This window comes from Danio rerio, chromosome 2 (assembly GCF_049306965.1).
Source record: "Danio rerio strain Tuebingen ecotype United States chromosome 2, GRCz12tu, whole genome shotgun sequence".
In the NCBI taxonomy this organism is placed as follows: Eukaryota; Metazoa; Chordata; class Actinopteri; order Cypriniformes; family Danionidae; genus Danio; species Danio rerio.
Genome location: NC_133177.1, coordinates 37671451 through 37697500, shown reverse-complemented (window position 1 = coordinate 37697500; position 26050 = coordinate 37671451). Strand labels below are relative to the sequence as shown.

General features: G+C 34.3%; 1 protein-coding gene across 4 annotated transcripts in view; it reads right to left on the bottom strand.

The window, feature by feature from the left end:
• The window catches only part of astn1 (astrotactin 1), a 410547-nt gene that overhangs the window by 259604 nt on the left and 124893 nt on the right, over nt 1-26050 (bottom strand). Inside the window, exons 3-6 of one of the 4 annotated variants that reach the window (XM_003197882.7) lie at nt 24907-25300; nt 19907-20056; nt 8613-8762; nt 3167-3313 (exon numbers count right to left, since the gene is read on the bottom strand). In XM_003197882.7, the coding sequence (XP_003197930.4) occupies nt 3167-3313; nt 8613-8762; nt 19907-20056; nt 24907-25300 (841 nt within the window). The remainder of the gene's footprint in view (nt 1-3166; nt 3314-8612; nt 8763-19906; nt 20057-24906; nt 25301-26050) is intronic. The other 3 variants (XM_021467632.3, XM_017351897.4, XM_017351899.4) reach the window with 3 other exon arrangements.

Here is a 26050-nt window from a genome sequence, read left to right as displayed (position 1 = left end):
TAGTAAAACAAGTTTATTTTAAAACTGCTAAACTTAATAGAGTCTGTAAGCTTTCTATTAATTTGTAATTTTATTTTTATTTTTTTCGGCTTAGTCCCTTTATATATCAGGGGTCACCACAGCGGAATGAACTTATCCAGCATATGTTTTACACAGCGTATGGGCTTACAGCTGCAACCTATCACTGGGAAACAGTCATACAGTCTCATTCACATACATACACTACGGACAATATAGCTTACCCAATTCACCTATAGCGCATGTCTTTGGACTGTGGTGGAAAACGGAGCACCCAGAGGAAACCAACACGAACACAGGGAGAGCATGCAGTCTCCACACAGACATGCCAACTGACACAGCAGAAGCTCAAACCAGTGACCCTCTTGCTATGAGGTGACAGCACTACCCACAGTGTTAACATGCTACCTTAGGAAGCTTTCTGTAATGTTTTAAATACGTGTCATTATAATTTACTTTGGCTTTAAACACTGTAGTGACCATCTGAATATAACCATTTTATGTCAACAAATATTTAAGACAACAAGGTTTTAATATTATAACTGTAATTAGTCTTGAATTAGGCCTAATATTAGGGGTGATCTATAATTTACACATTATTTAGTGTACTTAAAAAAAAACTTGCAAAAATAAATCAATAAATAAATAGGCTATGTTTGGTTATTTTAAAATATTAAAATAGCAGGTGTTGAGGATGGCACATAAAATACTAAGAGACAGCAAACACTCCTTAAACAAATATTTTAAGTGGATGCTGTTTGTTCCACAAATCGTTATAAATGTACTTTTGTGTCTGAAGCCATTTGATTACGTAATGCATGTAGCTAATCAATGGATTATTATTTCATTGTTATCATTTTTTATATAAATTATCATTCATCACCTTGGAATTATAAGGTTCCATCTGCGTTCTGAATAATTTTGAGATGATGAGCTTCAAAGTTTTTTACATTCCATATTAAGTTAAAGTCAGAATTATAAGCTCCCTTTGAATTTTTTTCTTCTTTTTAAAATATTTTCCAAATGATGTTTAACAGAGCAAGGAAATTTTCACAGTTTGTCTGATGATATATTTTCTTCTGAAGAAAGTCTTATTTGTTTTTTACATTTTTTCTCAACTGTCTAGAGAACAAACCACTGTTATACAATAACTTGCCTAATTACCCTAAACTTCTTAGCTAACCTAATTAACATAGTTTATTCTTTAAATCTTACTTAAAGCTGTGTACAAGTGACTTGAAAAAAAATCTAATAAGAGAATAGATAAACAAGCGTAGCTTAGCAAACAGTAAATGTGCAACATTTTTTTTTAAAGTCTTAAAAAGCAAACAACTTCTAATAAACATCCTATAATGTAAATAAGTTGTCATTTTAATAAGAATATGCCTATAACTCCACTTTGAGAAAAATGTCAGATAGAACCTTATAATTCTAAGGTGATGAATTGTTGTTGAATTTTTTTTCATTATTATTTTTTTTTTCTCTTTTTTATTTCCTTTTTCTTTTCTTTCAGTTATTTTGTTTGTGTACTTGATGTTAAGTGTTGGTGTTTATTGTGTTAAGTGTGTCATTCTGTTATATGTGAAGCACTATCATGTCAAAAACAATTGCCGCAAGGGAATAAATAAAGCTTTAAACTAAAAACTTATATGCAAACAAAATCTAAAAATTATAGAAACAAAAAAAATAAACATTTAAATATTTTAAGCTGTGGTGAATTATTATGACATAATGGCACATTATTTGCAATTGATATTACAAAATAGTAATTTACAGATAGTTCAACGCTTATTTTTTACCTTTTTTTTTTTTTTGTCATATTGAAGTAAAAGTTTGTTTAAAAAACTTAATTACTTCCTGGATTCTGTATCACCATAGTCTCTAGATACAGCCAAGCCAGATATTATTTATAGCACTGGCAAATTCTGACTTAAATTGACTTTTTATTCAACCAGCAAGTAGTTTTGTTGACTGAAAATGACACTGGCTTCTCTCAAAGAATAATAGGGTAGAAAAACAAAACAAAAAATAAAGATTAAAATTTACATCTTTTTTTTTTTTTACATTTGAACAAAAACTTTAAGTCAGAATTTGCCAGGGGTACTGTATGAATAAGGTAGGTGTGATTTTGTTAAATATGATGCAATCCTAGACTAAAATCTACAGTTTGTTGTTCCTGGAATGTCATTTTTGTTTAAAAATCTAATCCAAACCATTCCCTTCCCCTAAACTATAGCTATTTACATTAAATGCCACCTAAGCTATTGTCATCTAATAGAATGAGTCAATAGAGCCGCCATTTTAGTACAGGGTAGCATGCCTTTAAAATGAATATGGGACCAAGGTGCATTGGAGGACTGGCAATCTGGAATGATGACATATATACACACATTAGCTTTTCAGGTGATCAGTATGCAAATATATATTTTTTTAACTTATGAAAATTACAATTTTACACAACTTTTCTAAATCAATGGATAAGTGACCGCATGGGCATTGCCGACAAAGAGCCAATGTTTGTGTGTGTTTGTGCATATCCACCTTTCTGATCTAAATAGTATATAACATTTCTAATATTCAATAATTTATGATAAAAACTACGCACATTGAGGCACAGACACTGTTATGTTATCAGATACCCTCCTAAGTTGCTTCAAAAACTAGCTGATACTTCACTTAGCCAACAATAGTACAAAGTTCACTGCAGCATCTTTTTATTCTATTACTTGTAACAACAGAAAGATAAAGTTCTAACAACACATTACAGGTTACGCACCAGGCTCACTGTAGTTTAGCTAACACGCTAAAGCTAACAACAACCAAATTGAGGGAATGCTGTGTTAAAAATAAAATAAACATTAGTATTTAATGTGAGACCATCACATTTAAAAATGTATTAACTGGTACACAGTGTGCAGTACAAGCACACGGTGTATAGTGCATCGTTTGACACACAACTAGAGACTATGCATTCATGTCCGATTGTGCTTTGATGCTTTCAAAACACATCTGTGCTTTTCACCAGAGACAAAGCAGGAGTCGGTGTGACATTTGCTTTAGTGCAGTAATAGTTATGGTGGTAGACGGGGGGCCGAGGAGCCCCACTGTTCAGGGGCCGGACGGGAAGCGGAGCGGGTGATGAGATTACCGTCTGCAATGAGATGCTCCGGTACGTGAAGGATCACTCTGACGTTCAGGCTACAGGAAAGGTGAGACGCACAGACCAGGCCGATCACACAGCTCACCACGCTGATCAAAGTGAGGGTGGTCTTATTGATAGGACTCCGTGGGGAACCTGAGGAGAAGACAGAAAGAGGAAGCAATAAACAAGCGATGCTACAAGTCTAGAAAGTTCACATTTTTATGTGCATGTCGGGAAGGCACAAGGGAGACGGTTAAAAAACAGACCACATCAGGGTTGGTGGTCCATGAAAGGAGCACTGGATCAAACCAGCCAGCCAAACTCGGAGAGCGCCAGTAGCTCTGGCACGAATAGAGCAGTGGGGAGATAACGGTTTACCTTTTGATGCATGCTGCTTTTATGCTAAATACTGCAAATGGCAATATTTTTTTGGGGTGTGGGGGGGTAAGTTGTTTTTTATCAATTTTTGTGTGATACAGCCAAGCTGGTTTGGTGTAGTGCTGTGCCGTACATCTGTTACATGTCAAATCTAGGCACACAACATTGCTAGTGGTGTTTGATTATTATAATACAACAGAAAGACATTAACAACATACAGTCACAAATGTATGAGGACACAATACAACATATGAGAACAAAACACATTCTTAATTCCAATTCTATACATTTTGACAGTAGAACCTCAAGGTTAATGCACTGGACACCTTTTTCATTTTTCAACATTGCATAGTCAATTATTTTTAATAACTTTCCTTATGTCATAATGCACTTATTTAAATTAATTATTTGTATGTGTTACGTGGGTCTGTTTTGTTTTTGGTATGGTTGTGTGCTTTGTTTTTGCGCTTGTCTTAGTTTTAGGTGAAGTCTGCGAACGGCCCGTTCGGATTGGATCCGAGACGGCAATGTCGGCTCACTCTATCTCTCTCGGTCTCACACTGTTTAGCTGTTGGTGCTTTGCGCTTGCCAGGATAGCTCCGCATAGCGCTCTTTTTATTGCTTTTGTTTTTGTTAAAGAGCCCCTATTATGGGTTTCTAAGAATGAGCTTCCATGCAGTGTGTAACACCATACTAAGTGAATGAAAACATCCAGCTGAGGGTTAAATCTAAAAGTGCACCGTGTTTGAAATTATAGATTATTTAATGTAATAGTCAACTCAGAGTCGAATAAATGAATTGTTAAGTCGGGTTCGGAACTTTTGCTTGAATGCATAAACATCGATACGGTACATCACCGAATATGTAGTGCCGGTTACAATAAAATGTGAACGCGCCTTTCCCTTCAGACACTAGCGGAGAGTCACTGTACTGATCATGACGTGAAGATGATGATCACTGACATGGAGATTTAGCTGCAGAGATCAAAAGGTTAAAGTTCATTTTCACAAAACTGCCACAGTAAAGCCAACCAAAAAGTTGCGATGAGGGATTTGTCAATCGTTTGCTATTAGAGAAAGGAGCAGCAGAGACGATTATGTATGGGACTTTTGTCAGTAACTGTTACAGTTCATATGGACCAGTTTCTTCTGCTCCAGATCATAACATTCATTCATTCATTCATTTTCTTTTCGGCTTAGTCCCTTTATTAATCTGGGGTTGCCACAGCGAAATGAACCGCCAACTTATCCAACATATGTTTTAAACAGCAGATGCCGTTCCAGCTGCAACCCATCACTGGGAAAAACCTACACATTCTCATTCACACACATACACTACAGACAATTTAGCTCACCATATTCACCTGTACTGCATGTTTTTGGACTTGTGAGGAAAACCCACACGAATATGGGGAGAACATGCAAACTCCACACAGAAATGCCAACTGACCCAGGCAAGGCTCAAACCAGCGGTCTTCTTGCTGTGAGGCGAGAGTGCTACCAACAAATTCATTTTCTTTTCGGCGTAGTCCCTTTATTAATCAGGGGTCGCCACGGCGGAATGAACCTGCAACTTATGTTCTTTTCTGAGATTATATCTATGTCTTTCTTTTCCCCACCATCAGAGGCATTTTCTCAAAACTTTCCCAAACTAAAACAGTAACAGTTGTAGAATAAGTTGGTCTACATTCACGGTTCATGTATCTTTGGACACTTCAGACTTTACCACCCATCAAACAAAAAAACGTTATAGCTTCTTCAGTAATGTAACAATATTGAATGTGTTTGTGACATTGTGGCTGGATTTGTACATTGCTTTTTGTGTATATCAACTGTTTGGCTTCAAGAATTTGTGTCTTTGTGCAGTTACACTATAACATACCCTTACCACCCACTTTATTAGGTACAGCTTTTCAACTGCTTGTTTTTAAATGACTTTGCACATTGCATGCTTGTTGGTGCCAGAAAACATTGCTGAAAAACGAATATTAAAATATACACAATGAGTGGTAACCTGTGGGTTATAAAATCTTGTTAAAGCCACAAAGAAAGCGATCATGTCAATACAAACCATATCTTCGATAACATTTCTTGTTGAATCTAAGTTTAAGACAGTTCTGAAGAAAAACTGGGTGCAAACAGGTATCAGCAAGGCATACCTAATAAAGTGGCCAGAGAGAGTTTATTCTACCAATGATAAAACATGTTGCATGCCATTTGTGTCAGTTTTGATGTCAAAGTTTTCACCTTGAAATAAAAAGAGTGATACAAGATGAGTACCCAGTGCATTAAAGGACATCTGAGGACCTTCACAATAAAAGCTGCACAACTCATTAAACAAGTGGTTTAAAACGGTTACAAACATTTTTTAGGATAAACATGAACATGCAGCAGACAATTAATTACCAACAATACATTCAGATGATACACATATGATGATAAAGACAACTTGTTTAGATGAATTGCTTGAAACATACAGTATGGAATAAATGAGTCACAAAGGAGTTACAAATTGCATTAACACAGCAACATGTATATGAAAGGAGGAACCGCAGTTTTACAAAATATTATAATATACATGATACGTATTACATCCTTATTTTAAGTGTATATGTTATCTGGCTTGACAGGTCGACTTTGGAAAAATGAAAGACAGATGACTGAAAGAAAACAAAAAGCATTGATTCAATCATTTGCACGCATCTGTCCTAAATATTTCTATTTATATAGAAATGGTTACAAAAATTTATGGGTAGTTTTTTGGAATCTATAATCTGTTTTATGCTTGTTATGTATTCATCAGTGCTATATTGAGTTGGGTTAAGACTGGCATAGGAAAAAAAACTATGCATGGTCTTCTGTAGTGCCAATTTCATCTTCTAGGACTAATTACAGCAAAGAAAAAAAAAATAAAGATTTACAAAAAGGTAAAAATTTAATTTGAAAAATATCCCTGGATTTCATTTTTTTTGTAAGGTTAAGAAGGTAGCATAAAATAATTTATTTTAAAGAAGTTAAATAAATGTCAGCATTTAGCATTTAACTTATTTTGAAAACATTTAAGATATACAGTGCTCAGTGTAATTGAGTATACAACCCATTTTGAAAATAAATTTATTTATCCATTTCTCAGTGAATATAGGCAATGTATTTTGGTGCATTAAAATGACACAGATTTATTAAACAGATAAATTTCTTAAAATAATATTGTAGTCACCAAACATAAATAGAAATTGAAGGATAATACAATTAAATTCAAGCAAAATATTGCAAAAAAATGACAATCTACAAAATTTCAATTCAATTTTTCCATTTTGTTGCTTCTCTTAATTTTCCTCTTTTTAAATTTCTATTTTATTTGTGTACTTGTATATGCTGAGCACTACACACACACACACACACACACACACACACACACACACACACACACACACACACACACACACACACACACACACACACACAATGTCAGAATTATTAGCATCCCTTTGAATTTTTTTCAAATATTTCCCAAATGATGTTTAACAGAGCAAGGACATTTTCACAGTATGTCTAATAACATTTTTTTTCCTAAAAAATAAAAAATACATTTTAAGGTCAAAATTATTAACCCCTTTTGGATATAGAAATCATCATTATACAATAACTTGCTTGATTACTCTAACCTGCCTAGTTAACCTAACATAATTAAGCCTTTAAATGTCACTTTAAGCTGCATAGGGGTGTCTTGAAAAATATCATGTATCAATATCAAATATCACATCATGGCAAAGATAAAATAAATAAGTTATTAAAAATTAGTAATTAAAACTATTATGTTTAAAAATGTGTTGAAAAAAAAATCTTATTGCTGTTAAACCCAATTTGGGGGGAAAAATAAACATTGGGGCTAATAATTTTGACTTTAACTGCATATTTAAATACGATTAAAAAAAAACTTATTTATTTATTTATTTATTTATTTTTGTGGATTTCAAACTATTATTAGAAATACTTTGACAGACAAATGTATAGCGATGTATTTGAAAATACCTGCATAGAGCTATTTGAGATTTGTAAGGATTTACTGTGTTTAATATATCTGGATATATACAGTATATATAGAGAAAAACATTATAAATATAATTATGATTTTATATATATATATAATTTATTTAAAAGTACATATTTAGCATCAGCGGTTATTTATTACTGTACCTTCATTTCTCTTAAATTGACAGCTCATATTAACACTTTTTTAAAAATGTAAATGCGCGCAAACATGTCTATCAACACACTGCTCTTTCCCAATAACCAGTTCATGCAGCGATCCAGGGGAGAAAAAAAAAAAGTGACACGAGCCATATCTATTATTAACTTAAGTCCAATTAAAGGTGTTGTTGCCACAGCTGACTAGTAGTGTTTTTGACAGCTACAGGGTTTAAGCATTTGCAATTAGAGGGAGAAAGTATTAAAGTTAAGTGATTGTCTGTTAGTTGGCTTTCAAGTAGAAGTTTAGGGAGCTTTAGTCCCTTGAAAAAATTAAATAAAAACAACACAGGGCTCCTCAGGGGAGTCACTCCAGCCATTAGCGTCTGACAGTACTGTCCAACTGTTTGTCAAATGCTCTTATAACGCTTAACATACACACATTTACTGTGCTTAATATTGAATTGTGGTCTACAGACTGAGCTGCTAAGCTTAAGGTGCTTAAATACTTGTAAGCTCGCATTTAGTCTTCATTCACTTCAGACGACGTCCACAGAGTCTTCAAAGGCTCTGAAGAGTTTTCTTAGCAAACTTAAAAATTGCTTAGGGACCCTCAGTCCAATTTAGAAGACAGCTAAAAAAATAGTTAAACATTTCTGCTTTCTTGTAAATTGTTTTAACACAGTATTCAACTGCAATGTCAAATCAATGGCAAAATCTCACACGAAACATAATGCCTCGGTAGGTGAAAAAGTTGTAAGGCGAGTCGCTTCACAACTAACACTTCGCTCAGTTTGAGAACGAAGTGAAACACAAACACTGAATGGCCACAATCAGTGCAGGCGATGCAGGTCGAAATCATGCGATGGTGTGGAAGTCCTTCTTACCCCCAGAGCCCCACGCCGAGTTGACGTTACCATTTCTCATACCTCGACTGCGTCGGCGGCTGCGGTTTGGGTCGGTGTAGAAAGTCAGCTGAGGCTCGCTGTCCGCCTCTGTCCCAGAGTCTCCATCTGGGTTCAGAAAAGTTGAACCCGCTGTAGAATTCACACAAAAATCATTCATCAAATCAGATTAAATGTCGAAGTCATTTTGTGTGTGAAATAACCATACAGAGTGTAGGTAAATATCACGTCGGTCCCAAAAGAAAATAAAAAAAACACAGAATGAATTGAGGAGAAAAAAAAGATTATTTGATCCAAGATTTAGCACAACAATTGCAAGCCCAATGTCATCATAAGGGTGTGAAATTAAACAAATCTGACAGCATGACAAAAGGGAGATTTCTGTCTGATTGCTAATCACTTTTGTTTACTTATCTAGCATTACTGATTACTACGGCAAGTAATTATAAAGAGCTACAGCAGATTTATTAGAAACATCACATTGGAATATTACTTCATTATTTTTAATGAGGAGAGATCTTACAAATAATGCAGTAAAGCCACTGTCAAAATGGTTGTTAGTTAAATTACACCTTTTTAGGTAATTTTTACTTTCATATCACTTATACACTCTCAGTAATAAAGGTACGCAAGCTGTCACTGGTGTGGTACCTTTTTAAAAGGTAGGCATTTGTACTTAAAGGGTCAATATTGGTACCTCAAAGGTATATATTAGTACCTCAGTCCAATTGAACCTACAGCTTTGATAGTTTTGTTATGCTAAAAATGGTTATTTAGAAAAAAAAAGAAATCAGAAAAAGTTTATCATTCACATCAATTGATTTAAAAACATGAAATTATAAATACATTTTACAAAAAAAAAAAAAAAAAGTTTACAACTTTTCCCCTTGTTTCTGTCATTCCTGTCACATTTGCAATAAATTTAACAATGCGTGCAATACACGATTAAGGCTATGATTTGGAAGTGACATCATTTGACGGAGGAGAAGCTATTGTAAGTCTTACATTTATCAATGACTAATACAATTGATTTTCACATATACATTTTTATTTTTTAAACATTTATTTTTTTCTTGAGATGGATGTTTCTTTAGCATTCTTTACTTAATAGAAAGTTTAAAAGAACATTTACTTGAACTATAATTCTTCAGCAACATGTTTATTAGTCTAACATTAGTTTAATGCAATTATTAATTTATGGATAAAGTTATACATTTCTTAAATGTTTCAGACTCCAAAGTTCTGAACAATAGTGCACATAAAAAATATTGCTAGACTATATCAGGGTTTGCTTACATACTAAGGGCTCTATTTTAATGAACTAGGTGCAAATTCTAACGTGTATGGTGCAAAAGCATTAAGGGGACTTTTTTGCTATTTTACAGACGAAAAAAATATGATGTGTGGTTTGAGCATATGTGCATTAAGCCAATCAAAATCTCATCTCCCATTCTCTTTAAGAGTCAGTTGCATCGTGCTATGGTGCATTTGCTATTTACATTGTGGACTTTGTGAGCAGAAAAACTGAACGCTTCACTAATGAGAAAACAGTTAGACAGACCATCTGCAGTGAGGATAAAGAATGAGCCTCCACCATTCTGCCTCTTTACTTTACTTTACTTTACTTTTACTCTTTATTCCTTTACTTTCGTGGAGTAAGAAAATGGTGGAAACTTTCTCTACTATATACATTCATTGGCCTACATATTATAATTTGTTTGTTAAGTGCAAAGATGTGTTTTAAAACTAAGTTCTAAATTCACTAAATTCAGTTCTAATTTCCAGCAAATGAATAAATTAACAATAAAAATTAAGTGTTGTCAAAAAATTGCACTCAAAAAAACACACTTCCTATGCTCCATATGGTCCAAAACCCAACAGGTAGACAAATCTAAGCTTGTTTTTATTAAAACAAATATAAATATGTATATAATAAGTACTAATACTAATAATAAAAGAAAATAAATAAAGCAAACCGTCATGAATAAACTGAAAAAGCTCCCTGAGATAAAGAAGGCATGAAGGCGGTGGTTTTTATATTTATGTTGATAATAATAATTTTTGTAATATTTTAATCCTTTAATTCTTTTTCATTTGTAAAGATATTTGTTTATTGCTGTACATCTTGTGTATTAAGCAATGTGTAAGTGTTTAAGGCATACAACTAACGCACTCTGCGCTGGACTCAATGCCGTGGTCTATTTTATTTCCTCAAAATAGCAACGTGCCAACAATGCACCTAAACCCACCTCCTTTCTAGACTGGCACACCCATGAGTCCACAAAGTGTGCAAATGAATTTACTATTTAAACAATGAGGCTCAAAACAGGTAAATTAGGGTTGCACGAGTCTAAAAATAGCAACAAATCACGCCAAACACATCTTGTGCCTTATTGCGCTGGGTGTATGATAGGGTCCATAAAGTTTGAATGAAAGCATATAAATGACACACAATGATAAGCACAAGCTCTTCTACAGTAGGAGGAAATATTCTCATAATATCACCAAATAATAATGTTTTGACATCCCATAATTGCACTGTAAAAAGATCTGCGATGCATTCAAATACAATATATATAAAATACATTAGAAATGGCATAATTGCAATCATACATCAAGCACCCACACACACACACACACCCATGTGAAATACAGAGTATAATCCAGAACCCGCACAGTAATCATCGCTCTGTAAGATGCACTTCACCTCACAGAAGAGTATGGGGTAAATATAAGTAATGAACAGGAGGTAAGGAGTGTGACTGAGATAAGAGATGCACGCCTCCTTGGACTCTTTCGCTGTGCACAAAAGACACAATTTACCCGTCAGAGCTAGACAAACGCTTTCATTATGCAGCGCGTGAGGAAGAGATGCACGAGCGCACTGACCCGTGGATTAGACTGACTCTCAATGATGAGAAATAATGTTTGAGTTACTCCGTATTCACACAACAGTGCGGCTATCCATTAAAAACATCTTTGCTGGTGCAGGAGAGATTCAAGTAATTATCATTTATAGATGAGCCATCTGCATGGAATGAACTGAACTATGCTTATTTTTGTGATATTATTTCACACCGCCATAAAACAACGCATGAAATATTCAAAGCTGTGATGCAAACAACATGCTGTTTGGTTTTACAGTGAGTCTCAAAAGGGCACCATTCTGAAAGTAAGCATTTTATTTTAGCACATCAAAGCTATACAGTGAAATGGTATGACGTTCAATCAAATTATTTGCAAATGGAACCGGAAAGATGGATGAAAGAGCACAAAAACAATGGGAAAATGACAGATGTCCTCAAAATGTATTCTGAAAGAATAGTTCTATTTATATACTGTAGTCAACAATGAAAAACGTTTTATCTTAGTAAATTTCAACATTAATGAGATTTATCATTTAATTTTAATACTGTATTAGTCAACATTATTTAGCAGAACTGAAGTAACTTACTAAAACTGAACAACTTTTCAATTCAATTATTAAGTTACTGTTACAACCTCTTTGATGTTAGTCTAGGGTAAAAGTAATAACATTTAAAAGGTGTGGTACCTTTACAAAATGATGGGTGAAAACAAAAGACACAAACAACAAAACTGCCAACAAAAGTGATTTAATGTACAAATAAGTAAAATCAGAATAATGCCCAAATATATATACAATAAGAAAAATATTTACAATAATAAAGTAACAAATTAAACAAAGTATACGCTAGTGAAGCCAAATCAAAGAAATAAATACAACAAAACAATTCTAACTCATAAGCAAACCCCTTACCTCACTAGAACATGAAAAGAAAAAGAAAAGAGTAATCTTCAGCGCCGAGCGCCGTAAACTTACCTATTCTGAACTAAAAACAAAACAAATACATAAGTGGCATCCACTTTCTTACCTGGTGTTTTAAACAATGGATTGACTACGTGTATGTAAGATGGAAGTCGTATGATATCTTCCCTGTCCGCCTTACTCTGAGGACAAAGTGAACTCTCAATTATCTCTTTTGGGTTTGGGCAGGTAAGAATTGTGCCAAAGTAACAAACAAACAATCGAATATAAATGTACAGAAATCAAGTCGTTCAAAAATGGGCAGAAAATATACTAAATAGTTTATCCAAACGAAAGTTAAGCAAAATTAACGAATAACAAAATCATGTCGGCAAAAATACACAAAAACGAGATCAAAGGAAAAGCGTGCTGTCATCCGCTCTCCCTGGCGTCCTTATATGTGACAGCGCCACGTCACCCAATGATGAGTGACTGGTCTCCTGACCAATCAGATTCCGCGAAGGCGGACCTAAAGGATATGACAGGTAGAGATGGGGAGAGAGAAAGAGAAGGAGAGAGAAAAAGAGAGAGAGAACGGGACGCAAAAATTCCACCAATATACGGCAACCGTTACAGTTACATATGCCAAGATTACTAAACATTGTTGCAAACATGTTAGCCATTGTCAGGGCTCTATTTTAATGATCTAAGCGCAAAGTCTAAAGCGTATTGCAAGTGTAAAAACTGAACGCTTCACTAGCGAGAAAACGGACAACCTGCAGTGAAAATGAAGAACAAACCTCCTCCATTTGGCCTCTTTACTTTCTCTTTACTTTACTTATACGCTTTACTTTAATCTTTTAATCTTTTGTGGAGCATACAACAAACATGCTCAGCACAGGACTTTTAGATGGTCACTGGTGTACTCTACTTTAACTCCTCAAAATAGCAACATATCCCGCCAAACACATCTTGTGTCTTACTGCACTGGGTGTATGATTGGGCCCAAATGTTAGCTAATGCATTAGACAATATAAACTAGGGGAAAAAACTGTAAAGTATTACCAATAGTTATTGTTTTTATAAATTGTGAAAAACCTCCACTTGAAATTTCAACATTATAAATGTATTTCTCTCATATAAAAAAAAAGTTGTAATAAAAACAAAACCTTACTAACTATGAATCTTCCGAAAAGGTGCATCTAAAAAGACCAAATTCCTGGAACTCTGCATTTTATTTTAGCACTTCTTGGCACTTAAATGAAATTTCAGCCCGCCAGCCTCAGCACATTTAGTGAACTTTCCAATTATTATAAGATTATAAAATCTTTTAAGGTCTTATTTCTTATTTCAGTGATCTTTACTTGCTGATTGATAAATTATATAAAGTGGGTTTCAGATTGGACAAAAAATATATTATATTTAAATTATATTTTTCCCCACCATGTCTTTAAAATATGACCCCAGTATTTTCAATGAAGTTGATATTGACGGCATTCACAGTTACACAGTTTTTCATCTCGTTTTACGCTTGAACAACTAATGAATGCTTAAGTCTTATTAACTGTATGTATTGTAATTACAATACAGCATCGATGCTGTATTACTTTTGGCTGCTAGCTGTGCATATACCCCATTGAATAACAAATTTATTAACAAGTGACACTATAAATAAAAAAATTGTTTCATTATCAATATTGTTGCAGGACACTAAGCAAATGAAATTTCTATTTTCTTTTCAAATATTACCCAAATTTAAAGGATCATAAAACCCCCCTCTTTGAATTTAATTCAACCTTTTATTTCAGCTAGAATAAAAGCATTTGTTATACAATGATTTGCCAAATTACCATAACTTGCCTAATCAACTTCATTAAGCCTTTAGATTGCACTTTAAGCTGAAAATTAGTATATTTAAAAAAATATCTAGTCAAATAATATGTACTGTCATATCATGGAAAAATTAAAAGAAATCAGTTATCATAAATATTAGTCATTAAAACTATTATGTTTAGAAATGTACTGAAAAGCACATTAACTTTCCGTTAAACAGAAATTGGGGCAAAAACAAATATACAGTGGGAGCCAATAATTCTGACTTCAACTGTACACACACATATATACAGTTACTCAATTGGTACTAGAACTACTGACTTAATTTCCACTGTAAATTATCTGTGCTTTTACTCACACACAGCTTTCAGGCACTCTTCACACCTCTTCTAAAAACCATATTTTTACTTGCATTTAGTGCCTGGTTAAAATGAATGTCAGATTAATAAATGGTAAGCTTTTGTGCTTAAATACCATGCTACAGTTGAGTGAATCTGACCCTTTTGTTGCAAGTGCTTTAAAAGCTACAACAGTAAAAGCGTCTCAACTTGATTGAATAACAGCAATCTAACCAAAAGCTGATGAAACACCTGGCATTTAAGACTTCAAACACTAACAACATTTTAAAATGACACATGCCGGTACGCCAATGTTTTTTTTTTTGTTTTTTTTTGTCTTGGTAACAAATGAGAACAAAAGAAGCACCTTCAAAGGAATTAAACCTCGTAAACCTCACAGAGCAGGTGAGGATTGTGCGCGAGCCTCCACAATTAGGCAGGGGCCAAAGGTGCAAAGCTCCGTGGAGGGGAATAAAAGATGAGCTCGTTTAAATATTCAACACGGAGCGCCAACAGCTTTTCGGCATGCAGTGCAGGTGCACACGCCTCCTGCAACGAAAAAAGTTATTTTGCAGCACCGTTCAGGCTGCTCAAACTCAATCATTTGCAAGGTCTTGGAATCAGAATGTCACCAGAATGATCGCAAAATGTGGAAAGGTGAAGTACAGACATCTACGCCAATACCATTGACCTACGGATAACTGAAAAACGTCAAACGCCAATAGCAACAGTTTTAATTTGTCTAATGAAAAATGAGGGGTATAAATAGATGAGGTGAGAGAGGCAGGTGTGACTGAGAAAGAAAAAAAGAAAACTTGAGAGGATCGGTGCGCTCACACATGTTTGCACGGGAGTCTAAACATAGCCTTTAGCAGATTTCATCTTTCACGGACTGCTCTGAGAGCTTGTGCATAGCCTCGGCAGTTATGTAGGGTTCGTTAGTGAAGAGTAAAGAAGAACAGTTTCAAAGTCACATTGTCATTAATCTCTCAGTAATATTAAAGAATCTTTTGATTTGAAACTTGTATATGACTACTATATAAAAAGCTATTTAGATTGGGGATTAGATATTGTTGAGCTATCAGAAAGAGCTGTAAGAGGTCAGTAAACCAAAGACAGACTCAAACCTTCAGAGATAAACCCTCATCTTTAGTTCATTTAACAAACTGGCAATACACATGCCTACATAGATTTAAACAGTTGAGCTATTTGGAAGTTTATTTCTACAGATAATAAATCTCTACACCCACGATTCTATGGCATTGTTAACAGAAACCAGCAGCTCCAAGTTCAAAGGAATACAGCACGTTTTTTTGTCCTATTTATTGTGCGTTTACATATTTCTATATGACTGTAATCAGTATTGGTCTATATGCCTATGTTAGTACTGGAAAACAACGTTTGGGGTCACCTTTTTAATTTACAGTATAGAGTGTCTATTTACACAAACATTGTTTTACCAGCAGTGGTGTAGAACATATGACACGTAGCAATGAAAACCTTGATATGTTATTATTTTTAATAATATTAAAAATAAATAAATAAAATAAATTTAAAATATTATTTTTACTATTATTATTATTATTATTATTATTATTATTATTATTATTATTATTATTATTATTACAAAAGGGCAAAGGCATTTTAGTTAAATGTAAAAAAATAAAATGTTCAAAACACGGCAATAAAATAACAAATTATGTTTAATATGAAATTATTTAGAATTTAAACTGCATAGATACATTGTAGACAAGGCTTTCTTCTCCAAATAAAGCAGCATCCATTTTATTAATATTCTCTACAATAGACATGGTAATACTGCATAAAGTTTTATAATTTAGCCTTTAACCTACGGTGTTTGTATCTGGCTTGTTTGCTTCTTGCTAATAAAACACAATTTTACCTACGGTGTAAATATAGTATATGTCTAGTCATTATTTGAAGGAATAACTATGATTTATTCACTTACACTTATTGGAAAAGGTTTAGGAGAGCTGCCTTCACATGCATGTGAACTGTAATGACATCCCAATCTTAATTCGTAGGGCTTATAATAAATGGTTCACACTTTACTTTTTGCTAAAATAGATTCAACTCTTCTGGGAAGGCTTTTCTCTAGGTTTAGGAGTTTGTGTATAGGAATTTTTGACCATAGTCTAGAAGTTCATTTGTTAGGTCAGGCATTGATGTTGGACGAGAAGTCCTGGCTTACATTTTCTATTCTAATTCTTCCTAAAGGTGTTCTATAGGGTTGAGGTCAGGACTCTGTGCAGGCCAGTCAGGTTTCTCCACATTAAATATTATCATCAAGGGGCATGAACGAAATGTTACTGAATGAAAGTGAAAATATTAAACTGCAGTTGAAGTCCAAAAATAAAATAAATGGCACCTTATTTAGATTTATTAATTATTATTTAGATTTAGGCGCATAAACATCTCATTTAGATTTATTATTTAAATTGAGGTAAATAATTACATTACTGATGTCAATGTAAACATACCCAGTGAGCATTTTCAATGATCCCATGTGTAGGTTCAGACTTTTAAAGAAATAAAATGGGCTTATTCATCACAATCTATGTGTTACAACCATTATTCATTTATTCTTTAGGTGGTGAAAGAGGCAAAGAAAATATCTACCTGATCATTGTGATCATAGTATCAGCACTGTGGCCAACTCTAATGCAACTTTTATTAGCCCACTGAAAGCCTTTATTTTACTATATATTTTTCTCTGTTATTCTTTTCCATTAATTTCGGTAAAGCTTTTTAATTAAGCCAGAATTCCTGAGTGCACCCTTACTTTTTGAATCCAAGTGCATTGGTATATAAAAAAAAAAAAAAAAAAAAAAAAAACAGGTGGTCTGAAGGTCAGAGTAAGACTGCGCATCTTTTGGAATGAAGTAATGAAGCATTAAAGAGGGAGCAGAGAGGCAAATATTTGTCCAGCTAGGAAATTAGATTCTTACTCAAGGAAAACACTTCACTGGACATCAGCTATTAGTGTCGAAAGCAAATCTGAGTAAGGAATACATCTTGTATAGCACTAGGCATGTTTCACTGAATGACATACAGATATTGGTACACCTCCACTCACAATAAATATTAGAAGCATATCTCAAATACATACAAAGTTTTGGATGGTGTGATCAGTCAAGCATAAAGACAGAGAAGTTCAGAGCCACAGCGGGACAGTGGAGAGATTGGAAGACAAATATTTGTGTGTGGTTATGATTACAGACATCGACAGCGGCTGGAATGAGATCTGTGTGGATGGAAGTGGATATTCGATGGGGGTGTAATCAGAGCAGTCTCTCTCAGAGCAGTCCGTGATTTCTCACGGTTGAGTCTATATCACCCTTCTGTGGTCACGGTTTCTGTACTGTTTGATTAATGCCAATAAGACATCTCATTTTTCCCACCACACATGTAGACATTTTTATACAGCTGTGTAACAGAATTATGAGATGACTGGAAAATGTTTGATTTCTTAGGATTTCCTGGATTTTATGGGTATAGGTCTGAGTAAAATAATAGCATACGTTTTATTTTATATCATAAAAGTCTTATACAAATTTGAAATAACATGTTTAACTCTGGTTTATTCTGAGCGCCAAATATGTCCCAGGAAACTGCAATTTTTGTTTTCGCAAATACACCAGAGGCTGTTGTGTAAGCTTTTTGAGATCTCAAACTTATCTCACTATTCATACCTGCTGTTCTCATGTAAATCCAAAAGAGGCCACAGTTGACTGACTGAATGTCCAATCAACTGACCCACCCTCCTCCTTATCTAAACCCCACCAAGAATGTTTTCAAAAGCACTGATTGGCCCACCCACCCACTTCCCTATACCCAACTAACAAATTTAAAAAGCAATACAGAAAAAAACACTTTTTTAAATTTTTAATACCTTTTAAGATATTACCACATTCCTAACCTGTTATTTACTTGTTCATTTTATTATTTGGATTCTGTTTTTGCCCTACCTGCTTTCTGGAACCATTCTTCGCCGGACTGTTGTTAACCTGGTTGTTGTGGTCAACTACTCTCTGCAGCTTAAGTCCGCCAACCTACATGGCAAGCTAACTAGACAAACTGGTAACAGCGAGAAAGCTATTCATATGGAGGTAAGCACGAAAAGGAATGTCATCATACAGTCCCGTAGCGTTTGTTTTAAAGACGAAATGCAGCCATACATAAATCTGGCAACATAATTTGCAATCTCCAGAACTGTATATGGGTCTACGTTTTCAGAATGAACATATGTTGAAAATATTGTCATTTAGGGCAACCAACGCCCTTCCTGTAATTTATATATATCATTTATTATTATTATTAAACATTAAAACTGAAACATTTTATTTTAAATGTTATGTATGCTTTATCAATAGTTTAAAACAAACAAAAATAAACAAAAAATTTGTTTACAAAACAACTTGATTTCTTAATTTGTCACATCTGTATATCATTCTGACATCTACTTATACATTATATTAGCAATCAAAAATGTGAGGTTGTTAATAACTTTTTTCAGCTAAAACATTATATTTATCAACAGTGACTGGTCAGATTTTTACATTGTTACACTCAAATTTTATTAGAAATAAATGCAATAAATAACAAAGCACAACTGTTACTTGTCTACATGACAAATGTTTTAAACACAAATTCAACATATACAAATTAGTTCTACACTCTCAGAAATAAAGGTACAAAATATGTCACTGGGGCAGTACCTTTTCAGAAGGTACTTTTATGTTCCTATCAGAGCCTTAAGGGTACATATTAATTCCTAAATGTTCAAATGTGTACCTCATAGTAACTTAAAAAGGTCCCTAAACATCCCCAAATCAAAATAAATCTTTTAGCTTTATACATTAAATAAATTGCTTCACGTGGCCTTAATAAACATGTAAATCCCTTCCCAAAAGAGAAAAAAAAATCTTACTATATTACAAAACGAAGTTGCTTGTAGGCAGTGGCTGCATCCCCTCAACATTAAAAGCAATAACCATTTTTTGTTTTTTGTTTTTTTTAGACAAAATAATTATTTTACCTGGAGAACGTGAACTGATGCCAATCATTTGTTGTTATTGTCGTCTTCAGTAAGTACTGACATACCTGATACTCCATCTGACTTGAAATAAACCCATATCCTTTGATACTCAGTTACTAGAACAGTACACTGTCTTATTACCCAACGCACGTTACTTATAACGCGTTACCCCCAACACTGCAGATAACCACAGTACAAAATGTACTGTATATTTAAGTGTAGGATGTGAACCACCAGGTTACAAGAACCACTTTACCCTTTATACATTATGAAAACTCACCGTGTGTTTTGCTGGACAGCCTTTTGCGCTGGCTGGTGGAGGTATTGTGTGGAAGAAGTGTGTTTTGCTGGTGGTTGCTGTCGACAGGACTGGTAGCAATGATGTTATCCTTGTACTTGCTCATTAGGGACAGTTTTGTGCTATCACTCCCTGATGGAAAAAGGTTACAATTAGGGATAAAAAGAGACAGACATATGAGCAGCAAATAACAGTCCGCCAAGGGCATGCAGAGACACTTTATGTAAACACTTGTCATTGAGAAGGACAAGTCTAAGTGGTCTGTGTGAAGTATTTTCAGGGTTATATTACAGCGGAAGCAACTGAGAGCCCAGCAATTCGGGATATGATGTGCCGTCATTCACTATTACGCAACATGGCCATCCCCCGTAGTTAGTCTACCCCTTCATAATGAGTAAATTGCACAACAAAGACAACTGGCACTGCAGGGTTTTTATTGTATTAAGCAAATTACTATGACAGCATGGAATCGCTCCTCTCCTGCAATGCTTTTTAGGGGGTATTTATAATGGGCTACTCTTCAAGGCAAACATCAACATCATTTTACATTCAACGAGGGGCAGCTATTCCAAATTCTGTGTGTCCAAGCGACAAGGCCAATACAGCACAAGCTCAGGTATGGTCATGTGAATCATATTAATTCTTTCTTGATTATTGAAAAGCTTAATGCTAGTAATATGTAGAGTGACCAAAACAGTAAATCTGACTGTTCATATTAGACTAAAACAAATGTAAATGTCAGATCATTCATTCATTCACCTTTGACTTAGTACCCGTGTCGCCACAGTGGAATAAATCGGCAACTATTCCAGCATATGTTTTACACAGCAAATGCCCTACCAGCATACACTATGGCCAATTTTGTTCATCCAATTCACTTATAGCTAATATATTTAGACTATGAGGGAAACCAGAAGAAACCAACATGAACACGGGGCGAACATGCAAACTCTGCAAAGAAATGTCAACTGGTCCAGCCGAGACTCGAACCAGCGACCTTCTTGCTGTAAGGCGAAAGTACTAACCACTGAGCAACCGTGCTGCTTTATGTCAGATCATATTTAGCTTTTTTTGTAACATGTAATAGTGTAAGAGCTGTTTTGTTTTGGCTCTCTGCAACTCACATGGTTGCCCACTGAAGCTAAGAAGGGCTGCGACCAGTCAGAACCTGGATGGGAGACCACATGGGAAAGCTAGGTTGCAGCCGGAAGTGACGTTAGTGTGATCAGCAATGGGCCCCCAACCTGCGCACTGTGTGGGTCCTTACACACATTTTAATGATAGGGACTCTATGCAGTACTCTTACTGAGCACCATCTTTCCAATAAGGCGTTAAACCAAGGTCATGACTCTGTGGTCGTTTTACCCTGACATTCTGGCCAAAATTGCCCACTGGCCTGTGTCCATCATGGCTTCCTAACCATCCCCATATTACAATTGGCTTCATCACTCCGTCCCCTCTCCACCAATCAGCTGGTGTGTGGTGTGCGGTCTGCTGCAGCATGGATACCATCGTGTCATCCAGGTAGATGCTGGTGGTGGATGAAAAGATTCCCCCAAAAAATTTCTAAAGCGCTTTTAGTGTATGAAAAGTGCTATTTAAATGTAAGTAGTTATAATAATAATAATAATAATTATTATTATTATTATTATTATTATCATTATTATTATTATTATTCTCTAAATACCAACAAATGTGGTTCAAAGCTAAACTTTTGGTAGATAAAATAAATGGGAGTAATCATTTTGGAGTGATTCATTTTGAATTTTCCACTTTAAAATGCTCTGGAGTTATTGAAAACTATCCAGTACAGCACAAACTGGAATCAGTTTTGTTTATGTTATGTTAGGATTTGTAATAATAAGTGTCAGGACACACATTCTAATGAATGTGAAAATGTATTGCATTACAGACAATTAGTAGTATGCTAATTAAATATTATGACATAATAGTTACTAAAATCATCACCAATATACATTTTAATGCACATTAAAAATCTTTAAGGACATTGTATGAGAAAGGTAGACTACCCTTAAATAATATGCCATTTCAAATATATACAGTCAATGTAGTGATTTGAGGTAACAAATAATATGCAATTTCTGATTTTAATGAAATAATATTGAGCAATAACATTCACCAATATCTTGTTAAGAATTTCCATTCATTTGTTCTTAAGAAACTTCCTTAGAACAATCTACAGTACGCCGTGTTCATGACAAGTTCAAAACAGTTTTCAGCTGCTATTGTAAGATTTTTTTTCTGAAAGTGTAATTTACATTCAAGTTACATTCAAATATAAAAATTTTATTCACTTAAAATGAAGTATATATATATATATATATATATATATATATATATATATATATATATATATATATATATATATATATATATATATATATATAGCCAACACTGCTATAACCGATGTTTGAACAAACCATCACCACTAAAAAAAGACTGGTTTGAGTTTCACAAATTCTGTTATGAGAAATTCCAGAAAAGCAAGCATTCATTAATGTTAGAATCTTTGTGAGAAGTGTGTAAGTGGGGTTTAGGAACAGATTGTTCAGTGAATAAGTAAGATAATGGTATTACAGTTACATGGGTTTGCTTTCAATAGCCTTTTTACACTGCAAAATTTGAAAATGGTCGAAATGGGTGCCTAGATTTCGTGCTAAATGGATTTCAATGGTGCCCTAGACCTCTGGCCAAATAAACAGTTTTGCCTTGCAGAAATATCATTACTTTGATATTATTTAGGGAAAATAGCTTTAACCAAATAAATAAATATGTCATGCTGATTTCCGCTCTGCAGTGGTTTTGATAGAGGCTTTATCCAATTTCTAGAGCTTGCACTTAACCTGGGGTTTCTCACTCTCAGCCACAAACCAAAAAGACGAGCTCCGCTCAGACTCCTGAGCTATCGAGGTGAAATAAATATTTTCAGGGTCAGCAATGTGAGAATGATGTGCTTAACAGATCTAATTTACATCTCACAGACTCATGGATTGTAAACAAAGTAGTATATTGAGAATATGGATAAGACATTCAAAGGATTTAACATATAAAATATAATTTTGAAAGACTTGTTATGTCTATATCAAATGTAGAAAGATCCTTAACATGCTTTGATCATGTCCGTTCACTTAAGCATTCAAGGCCGGCTTGCCAAGCTGTTTATTTATCTTTGAAATTAGGCACTAAATCAAAACACTGATTCGGGAGTGTGAATTAATTTAGGCGATGATTAAAGCATGTTATTAAAATCATTAAGATTATTGTCTGAGGCTTTATTGGCAATTTTATAGCTCAGATATTGTTGGGCATGTTAAAAGGGCAGTTCAGTCAAAACATAAAACTGCTTCATTTACTCCCTCTCATATCATTCCAAAGCTGTAAGACAGAATTTCTTCCATACAACACAAAAAGGAAATTTTATTATTTATTTTTTTGAAGACTGTGCTGGTTTTCTTCTCTTGTTTTATATATAACTACAATTAATGTGCATTGAAGCATCCAATGGCTTAAAACAGATGTAAAGGCACAATAAAAAGGATTTTGAAGGTGTGTTTTTAACTATATGATATGGTTCTGAAGCCATACTGTAGCTTTAAAAGCTGCAGTTATATGACTTAATATCTCTAGTCATTGACATTCATGACATCCATCCTATTCTTTATTGGAATATTCCTGAGAGTTTAGTAGAAAATAAATTGTTTTGAGTAAGACTTTTTCAACGAAACAGTCGATCCAGTTCATTACGCATGAATGATTTGTTTATTACTGGTTTTAATGAAGCATAATGAGACCTGGTGCTTTTCAACAGATCAATTAACTCATTACACATAAAAAAAAAACATGCTGATTTCAAGTTAGCATCTAGCGCCTTAACTACAGCACAGCTAAATTATTTTAGGATGATTTTTTTAGTTTTGTTTGCTAATTTTAGAGGAATTTTGTCAGTTATATTTCTATTTTATAACTGTTTTATTTATTTTTATTTTATTTAAAACCTATCAAAGTGGCAATATAAAGCATATGCAATGTTACAAATATTTTAAGTGTTTATTAATTAATTAGTAAATCATTGATTCCAATGACCTATTGGATAACAGAGTAACATCGCAGTTTTGCTCAGACACAAATATTCTGCTTTGTTTGCAACTTTTTTTAAAATAAAATGGACAATTATGTTCTCAATTTTAATATTTTTCAATATAATTTTATTGTTTGTAAACTCTCAAAACATCATTCATGCTCATGAGGTTATAATTAAGAAAAGAGCGCCCTTGTAATTTTTAAATTTCTTTTTACTTTGATAAATAATAATGGGTAATTTTACCTAAACTCTTTTTCTAATAATTCAATAGTTAAATCGAATAGTTTATAGTTTCTAGAAACTTTTGTTGTTAGCAAGGTGAGAGATATACCTTAAAATGTCAGGTCCTTCATTTTTAAAACAAAAAGTATGATATTACCAATAACTGTCTATCACACAATCCTACAGTTTGTATGTTTAAAAATACATTAAGGGCCATTAAACCCCATATTTCGATTTAAGCAAACCTCAGCAATTTTTTTCTTTTTAAAAAATGCTTCATGATGGGTGTGGAGCACTGCAAGCAGAGGTAGGAGTGGGCGTGGCCAGCAAAGCAGGAGAAAAAGAGGGAACTGTTTGTCAGTTGGCTCACAAAATGAAACACAAATCGTGAGGATCCCATCCTAAAAGTTATTTTAAACCCGGAAGATGAAATTAGCTGACAAAACCTCAAAAATATTTCGTTGTCCCCACAATTAAAGCTAACAGGTGCTAATGTTGTCTTAACTGATGCTTGACATACACAAATGTGCTAAATAAAAAAATAAAAAGTACTCCAAGATGTCTTGAACCTAACTATTGCACATCCCTATACATAGTTTGTATGTTTCAACAGACAATTATATGAATTTATATTTTTACTAAAATCTTAAAAACACACCTGGAGTGAGGTCCATGCCCCCCTTTTCATTGCACCCCTGAAGTGAGTCTAGCGTGCGGGTGACCTGACTGGTGAAGTCCTCTCCACCATTCATACACTCCCGCTGCAGGTGATGCCGCAGGTCAGTGATGTCATACTCGTACCCATCCAGTATGGGGGTCTCTCGGATGCTGAGGGTGCCACTCGAGTTGTGGCCCTGCCCGCGCGAATTTCTCAGACTTTCCCGGGCCTGTCCACCCATCAGTACTGAGGGGATGTAGTGGATCTCATTGGCAGCTTCAGCACTGGCGCTCTTTTGAGGTTGAGGAACCCGGCGACGTTTACACCAGCGTCTGCGAGTGTACAGGATCAACACCAAGCACAGGATGGACAGCAGAAGAGCGATCATGCCACCCTATAAAGGAAAAGAGAAAGTTTATAAGGATTTAGAAGGAAAAACATTTAAACATTCTAGCAGGAATACTTCAAAACTATATTCCAGGTTTACAATTTAATTCTCAGTGTTGCAGTGTTGGGTAAGTTACTTTAATAAAGAAATGAATTATGTGTATTTAAATTACTTTTCTAATTACTTTGTTTGAAAAGTAACTGAGGTACTCAGTAAGTAAGTCAACTTGACTCAATACTAAATCTTCACACAAAACCCAATAAGAATTAAACTATTAATTATGTAAATGTTAATAGTCAAACAGTAACATTACACATTTACAACAGCAAAATAACACATTTAAACAATATATGCAGCAAAACACATGGTTTCAAATGAATGGCACCATATTTTTACAAGCAATATAAGCATCACGATCACCAGCGATCGCTGGACAACATTCACTCACTCGGACTACAATTCTGTCACCATATGAACTACAACTCCCTTTAGGCACCACACACACACCTGTTCTGGTTCTCCATTGATTACACACACACACACACACACACACAGCTGAGAGCTACTCAAAGACTGATATAAGTAAATGAACATACCTAAAATAAAAAGTAATAAAAAGCACATTTGTGTCCTCTGCTTATATGCCATTAAAATAAATGACAAAATGAATAAAAATAAATATTTAAAAAAATCTTGAACGAAATTAATGATGATTTGAGAAACTTCCTACTCCTCTGTTTAACTGTCTGACTTTAC